The 8423-nt window shown below is 26.1% G+C and overlaps 1 protein-coding gene across 3 annotated transcripts in view; it reads left to right on the forward strand.

Annotated features, from left to right (window-relative positions):
- Positions 1–7979, forward strand: part of LOC100165799 (probable G-protein coupled receptor Mth-like 3) — a 27775-nt gene extending 19796 nt beyond the window's left edge. For 2 of the 3 annotated variants that reach the window (XM_016801802.2, XM_016801801.2), the window contains exons 5-9: positions 3070–3148; positions 3236–3253; positions 4408–4586; positions 6824–7001; positions 7621–7979. In XM_016801802.2, coding sequence (XP_016657291.1) covers positions 3070–3148; positions 3236–3253; positions 4408–4586; positions 6824–7001; positions 7621–7909 — 743 coding nt within the window. In that variant the 3' untranslated portion in view covers positions 7910–7979. The remainder of the gene's footprint in view (positions 1–3069; positions 3149–3235; positions 3254–4407; positions 4587–6823; positions 7002–7620) is intronic. The other variant, XM_001946415.5, reaches the window with a different exon arrangement.
- Positions 7980–8423: the final 444 nt, after the last annotated feature.

The following is an 8423-nucleotide window of genomic DNA, read 5'->3' on the forward strand; positions in this document are numbered from 1 at the left end:
TAATGGGTGGCTTCTTCTTCAAGCAATCCATGTTTTTTTTTAAACTCTTATCTTATACGTTTATTATGCAAAATGTATAGATTGTGTATGTGCATTTGTAAAATAAAAAAAAAAAAAAAATCTTAACCATCAGTTATCATAATTTTAGTACCAACTTTTACTATCTAAAATGTATTATTATATTACTATATTATAACTATATTATTTTAAGGTTATATTTTATGCAATGTTTTTATAACTTATAATTATTGTTATTATTTTTTTGTAAACTGGGCTAACGCCTATTATTAATATTAAATAAATAAATAACTAATTATATCGTTATTTTTATAAATTATAAGTTTATGAATGATTTCGAAAAATAAATTATTTAATATTTAGTTATATTCAAACTAAAAATATACTTGAAAAATATTTCATTTTTTTTTTTGATTGATTGCCAAGTGTCAATAATACTTTATACATTATAATATGCGTATAAGGAGTAGATTTGTTTATAAAATATAAATTTTATATTGTAAACATATTTTCACAGTTATATTCAGATAATTGAATAATAATTATTATTTATTTATTTTTTTTTAGTTTCAGTTTTTGTCAAATCGGTTGGCATTTTTAACCTTGGATTTTTATATCAATTTAATTTATTAGTACCTATGGTATAGCATTATGTTCACTCAGATTTGTAACAAATTAATAGTTTTTTCAAACTTTAGTACCCTAAAATAAAAAATTGCAAATCCCTAAAATAAAAATAATATTTTTGGCACAACCTAAAGGCAAACTTTTAATTATTGTTTTAAGCCAAAATTATACAACATAACTCATCGAACACCTCAAAACCCAACCAAACGCACCTCTCTAATGGATTTATTCACGCAGATGGTGGAAAATAGTGTTAAAAAATCACCTAAAACATAAAAATTAGCTTACTGAATTATTCCTATTACGTATTTTTATGTGGGAAAGTATTGTCTGAGACTAAAAATTCATCAGCATCCGTAATAAAAGTTATATGTACACCGTGACCGTCCCCGTACTACAGTTATTATTATAAATTATAATAACTGTCGGTCGTCGCGTGCAAGTATGTATTAAAATGTTACGATGTGCCAGAATATCTCAATGGGGTTGAAAGCACTCTTTTTATTAGGAGTATTGGATGGGCAATTATTTTAATGCTTACTTGGGGTGGACACGTCAAAATATTCCGGTTATTATAGGTAGGTATCCTTGACTAAGTATAATCTAGCATTTTTCTTTTTTAGCTGAATTATATTTTTAATTATTTATACTATAATTGTTTATAGGTAGCAATAACATTCTATGTAAATAATGTCTACCAAAAAACACATTTTATATATTATTTCGTAGGTAATTAACTAATTGGTTTTACATTTTCCAAAAAAATGTAGACTTTTCATATAATATTATACATAGTATGCAAAAAAAAAAATATTATTGATAAGTATTAAAATATATTTTTTCAGATGTACAAAAAAAAAATAGCCGCTTTTAAGTATAACCCAAATTATTCTCAATTTATTAAATATATTTGTCTTTATTAGTTATATCATAATACTTGTTATAAATTCGTTTAATCGCTCATCAACATTTATATAATTTTTCCTTATTTTTGAGTTTCTTCAGCTGTTTTTTTGGTCAGCTTTAGCTTCATGCAGACATCGTTTGAACAAATTCTAAAATTTAAAGTTCTAAATAATTTTAAAATAAATAAACAAAGTAAAAACGGTCATATTACAATACACAAATATATGACATTTATGATACCATTATCAAAATAATAAAAAAACATAATCACTTTAGATGAATTGTGAATATTCTGATCGCAACTTTAATAGTTGATTAAAATTTTAATTTTTAAATTAATATTTATGTGGAATATTTTGTCGTAGACTCCAATTTATTATAGAAATCATTTTACAAAATCCAACAGTATCCAACAAAATCCGGCTAAGTAACAGGTTAATTGAAAAATTGCCAATAAATGACGGCCCTTCCTAGGCTCATATTCCAAAAAAACTATTTTTTTAAGAATTTAATTTATTTTGGAACTATTATCTGGGTATTTAAATTAATGATGCACTGTCAAAACAAATTATGTGCTATCATATTATATTGCGAATAGTTATTTTGAGGATTGGCCAGTCGGGTTATAAAATATTATAATATTGTATAAAATATTAAATTTTATAGTAAAAATGTTGACTTAAGCAAAATAAAATTTAATTTTCTTGTCCTAACTTAATTTACGAATATAATACCTATGAAACTCATGTATTTATACATCAAATAAGATGTATTTTTTGTCTGGTCCAAAATCCCGATCTGAACGTCCTGTGACACACAAAACTACAATAAATATCTCTAGTCTTGAGAAATGTATTGATGTAACTTTTATTGAAATCATTCAAGTTGTTTCTGAGATTAGACGATAGCAACTTGCGTTTGTTTTGTTCGTTTACACGAAATTACTACAGCCATACATTTTCTGGTAGGTGGCGAGTACCTATATATATGTTTTCACATCAATACAATTATTTTTATCTTTCTTAAATTTCTTTTACTTTCTATCCCTCTATAACCAGCATTGGTCGGCGATTCCGAAGGGAATTTCAGATTCTGCCCACTTTAAATAAAGGTTGGAGAGTGGACTAGTGGATTCCCCCGGGTTAGACTATAATATATCAAGATAGTTAGAATTAATAAATTATAATCAAAATGCGTCAACGGAAAAAAAAATGTACCGGAAAATGTATGAAGTTCCCAATTAAGAAAACTAAGTTCCAATTAGATCCAAATAAGTCCCAAAATATTGGTGAAGGTTTAAAGTCAAAATGGCAATGTGAGGAGAGGGAAACTTCATGCAACTAATTGTCTATGCATCTAAAAACTAAACAATAATAAATAGAAATATTGCCATTATTATTTGTCTTATGTTACACATTTTGTCTTTACACATGTTTTGGCTTCCATATTATAATATTTACTATTAATTATTATTTTGTTTGTTTATGTATTTTTAATTAATTTAGAGTGTAATTTTAGGTTATTTTACATTATTTGCATTTCTGACGTCATTTTGCTGGTTAAACGTAATATGCTTCGATATTTACTGGATGTTAAGGTATGTAAATTATATTCTTACATAATATGGTAAAAAAATGTGGAAAATAATAATGTGTATATTTATGTGGTGTTAAAATCTTCCAAGCTACAAAGAAGTAGGCAGGTAATTATAATTAAACTTATAAGTAATAACTTAGTATATAACTTGTAATTTTCTATTAGAATTATTTGGGTACGGGATAATAATTATAAATCGTTTGATATCACCATAATTCTTTAAGTTTAAGATTGTAGAGTACTAGAGTGGTAACATAAATGGTACCATTGCTGCATATTTGCGAGCTACATAATATTATTGTTATAGTGTACAACTTTTCATAAAATAAATTTAATATTTATTATACCTTGAACTCTTTCTACTATCATAACCAGTGTCAGTTTTATGCTTGAGGTGGAGGGCGATGGGTGGCCCCACTCCATAGCATGTGCATATGTGTAAATTTGAAGTAAATCTAATATTCATCAAAACGTCAAACATTGATAAGCTATAAATAAAAATTATTTCATACCATACCTATATATGTAAAATATATAATAAAAGTTAATATAAGTAGGTATATAATTACTGATCATGGTCCTACTATCGACAGTAAAAAAAAAAAAATTAAGATATGTATAGATTAATGCAAAATATTTTCGCTCCTCCCCCTGAACTTTTCAAGAACCGCCCCTAGTCAAATAAGTATGTAATCGTTTGGAATAAATAATAATCGAAAAAGGTATATATATATATATCAATATAAATTATTATATTAAAGTCGTGTGAGAAATTCCTAATCTTCAGTAACGTAACAACAAAAGAAACTAGTCATGAATAATAGGTATTATAATTGAATAGGTACCTACATAGTATCTATAGCATGGAGTATATTAATGTATGTTATTAAATATTATAGTTAATTATGCGTATAGCATATTTATTATATTACTTACCTATTGCTATTTGGTAGTTTATTATTCAATTAAAGACATCAATGAAATTCCTCTATGAAATCAATAGTAATAATATCAAAATTGAAATTTTTAAGAAAAAGAATTTATCGAGAAAAGATCTTATCGATATTGTGTAACAAAACAAAAAATAAAAATAAAATTATAAAGTTCATCAAATTATAAAATCAAAATATTTTATTTCGATTTCAATATGGTTTATATAGTATTATAATATAAGGTGCTGCTTCTTAAATCTAAAAGTAGGTACAAAATATAACAGTTCATACAACTGCATATAATATTTTCAACACATTTTTAATTTAGGTACAACAATTCAATAAACAGACATAGATCAATATCAGTACGTACCATCATGTACCATATTTACTGTTGGGGATTTTCAATTGTTTGCGTATGTACTGGATATTTATTTCAACATTCACAACACGAAACGCTACTGAAATTCGCACCCGATATTGGTCACCGTAGTTGCTGGTTTTTCAGTAAGTTCACATAATTATTTTTAAGTTAATTAATTTCAATATTTTTATTTTCTCAGATTAAATATTGTAAATTTTAAATCGGTGTAGGTACATGTTAATGTCATATGACCACAATATAATGTAATCATTTGTAATAAACTAGAATACTGTATATTTCATTTAAACCATAAGATATATATCTACATTAAAAACGTGTACCTAAATGGTTAATGTTTGGAACATAATGTTGATTTAGTATACCTTCATCTGTTAACCATCATATTGTATGAACTCGGGTGGGCGGGTTTATACAAGTAGGTATTTGCATAATAAACCACAGTACATTGCGCTAGTGAATCATCTTAAAATATTTCTGAAAATTGTATTTATATGATCAGTATATACAGGATGTCCCGTGAGGATTTATACATTGCGATATCTCCTGAGTTAGGTAATATCATTAATCCCTTGATTTTTTATGTATTTTTTAGTTTATAGGTAAAACGGCAAAAAACAGGTTTTTGTCCGGGCGGCGAGTCCCCCTCTAAGGTTAATTGGTATATTCTCATGGCACGTCCTGTATATTGTAATGTTTATTTATTGGCCAATAAATTATACATTTGTACCATTTAATACTGTTGACTGTTGAGGAAGGATTTGGACCGTGCCCAGAATAAAATCACCATAATATGCATTAATCATAAGCTATAAAAAAATTTACCTACATTATACATAATAATGTGTTTTTAAGAATTTATTTTGAAACAAGTTTTTCTGTTATATTATGCCGATATGTCATACTGCATAAATATTATGCTAAATAAAATGCTTAAACTTTTTCTTTAAGCTATTAAAGAAATATTATATACTTTATATTTCTGTTGGACAAAGTATGTTATTAAAAATTTTTCGTGAAAAAAAATAACAATAGAAATTTAGCAACTATTATTTTACGAATACATATTGTTTTAAATACAAAATTATTTAGAAAATAGAATACAACACAACTCTTTCTAAATAACTCTAATCAGTTTGCATAAGAACTGAATCGTTCCAGGTAAACGCAAATGTGATTCCCCTCTAAAAATAGTAAAAATTAAAAAACCAATAAAATTTATTTTCTAGACGCTAAGACACGTTATTAAGCGTGGACATTTTATATGCATTCAGTGACCAAAATTTGAATGACACTATTTAAGTATTATTAAATTTTCTCAGAATTGAAACAAAGTTTTAAAAATAAAATGCTGTTTTAAATTATTTTGTATCAATATCTTAAGCCAATTATCTGTTCCTGTGAACAATTTTAAATGCTACACCACTGCATGGCAATGCACTGAGATGTAAAACTGCAGTAACCTAACTTTTAAACTCAAAATAAAAATAATTGTTTAATTTAATTTTCAATATATTTTATACTAATTAACTAACTCTTATAAAAATGCATTTGGTAGTTCTTTTATTCAAACAAATCTTTGTTACCTTAATCGTTCGGTTCGTTCTCTACAATGGCGCCGAACCCTAGCAACAGCGGCCGCTATACCTACATGTTTTGAGTGGGTGCCAGTGGCGTATTTAGTATTTTTGTAGGGGGCGGATGACCAGAATTTTAGCTTACAGATTACGATGTAATAATTATAATATAATAATACACATTTTAAAGAGCCATGGAGGCGAATTTGTTCTCATATCCGCCTCCGTAAATACGCCCCTGGTGGGTGATGAATGGTTGTGCTAACTATATACAATCTAGTATTAACGGCTTGTTTTAAATTTTTTGCTTGGAGATAATAATTGTTGGTATAATTTTAATAGTAATACACGACGATATTACTTATTAGTTATTATCTATTTACTTCCACAAAACACAAATACATACAACCATAATAAGTAACAGATTATTTTTCAAAGTAGGTACCTGGTACCTACATTGTTACCTACAATTTTAAAATATTAATTTAGTTTTGATTAAAAAATATTTGTTATTTAAATATTTAATTTGCAATTAGTAACGTTTATATTTTTACTTATTTTTATGGTTGTGAAAAAGTTTTTGTTGGATTCATAAAAGGGAAAAAATAATAATCAATCGACGGTATATAGGTGCTTGTATAAATTTTAACATTTTGCAATATAACTTTGAATGGACATCGGCGCGACGGCGCCACTGGTTTTCTATATTAAATTTGTATATTACATGGTTTTATAACCATATAATAATATATATAATTATTAATTTATATTTAATATTTTTCCAGAACCCACTGGCTACGGAATCTTGATTTTCTTCGTAATACCCGTGTCTGTTATGCTGACTGCCAATTTAATTTTGTTCTCGCTAACTGCTTATCATTGTTCCAGAATTAAATCTGAACTTAATAAATTCAAACGAACCGATGATTCAAAAACACAAAGATTTCTTGTTGACAAAGAGAAGTAAGTATACAGTAGGTTACTACCGTACTATTAATTACTACTCATTCACATAAAGCACATACCTACCTACATTAGGTATAGATACCATATATAGTCTGTTAACTACTTTTGATAATTTAGAGCTTACATAATTATTATTTAAAACTCCTTCACTATAAATAGGTATAGTTAAAATCTTGGCGTACGTCGAGTAGTAATTAATTTGTTAATTTTATTTATTGTAGTTAATACCCATCTATAATAAACTAGTTGCCTTTAAAATGTATTCGCAGTATGCGCCCAACTGTGTCATTTAATACTTAATGTAGGGACACTTAAATTAATTTACAATGCTGTTAACATTAATCTCTGTGATTCAAGTCAAAAAAATAGGTGATATGTGTCTAAAAATATGAAGATAATGAAAAATTTTTAACTTGAACTATAGTACGAAATATTATATGGAAAACATGTAATTACTCATTAATCTAAAAGTTTGATCAATTTAAAGTTAGTAATTTCTGTCTTCTCCACTAGTTAATTTAAGTTTTCTAAAGAAATTTTGATTTATTGGTCAAAAATTGTATAAAGTATTTTCATTTTCCTAAAAATAACTTTTAATTTTTTTGTTTTTTGACAGATTTGTAATGAGCATTAAACTATTTCTGGTTATGGGAATCCCATGGTCATTTGAGATGATATCTAAATTATTCCAAAATCAATGGATCATATTATGGGTTATTTTAGATGAAATTAACGCACTACAAGGAGTGATGATATTTATTATATTTGTGGCCAAGAGCAAAGTTATTATGAATTTACGGAAAAAGTTCAGAGGTTCAATGTATCACAGTGAGTCGACAAAAATGACCACTACCTCTGGGTTTTCACACAGCGGCAGTGCTAATAAAAGTTATAATGATTCCTAAATTCAATATGTATATAATATGTAGTATTAAGACTAGGCCTTAGGGCATAAAAAAAATTATTATTTTTGTGCTTTTAAATATTACGTTTTTGTTTTTTGTGGTTATTATAAAAATAAAATAATATTTAATAATTCAAAAATACGATTTATCCAATTTTATATTAGGAATGTTATATTTTACTCAAATAATTTATCTTTGGTCTAAATACATAGTATATGTTTATAAAAAAAAAAATGGATAAATCCTATCTAATAAAAGAACATAAACAATTTCAATTGTTTAATTAATCTTTTTCTTGAATTTTAATGTTCACTTTTATTAATTTCCAATAAACTACAAAAAATATTTTGTAAAGAAAATATAAGCATCAAGTTTTGTGCTACCTGCAATTCTATAACTCAATAAGTATATATATATATAGTAAGTATAAATACACAGATTTATACCATAATAATTTAATTTAGGTATAATAGTCAATATTATTACTATTATCACTATTAGCATGCATAATTTA

Source organism: Acyrthosiphon pisum, chromosome X (assembly GCF_005508785.2).
Source record: "Acyrthosiphon pisum isolate AL4f chromosome X, pea_aphid_22Mar2018_4r6ur, whole genome shotgun sequence".
Taxonomy (NCBI): Eukaryota; Metazoa; Arthropoda; class Insecta; order Hemiptera; family Aphididae; genus Acyrthosiphon; species Acyrthosiphon pisum.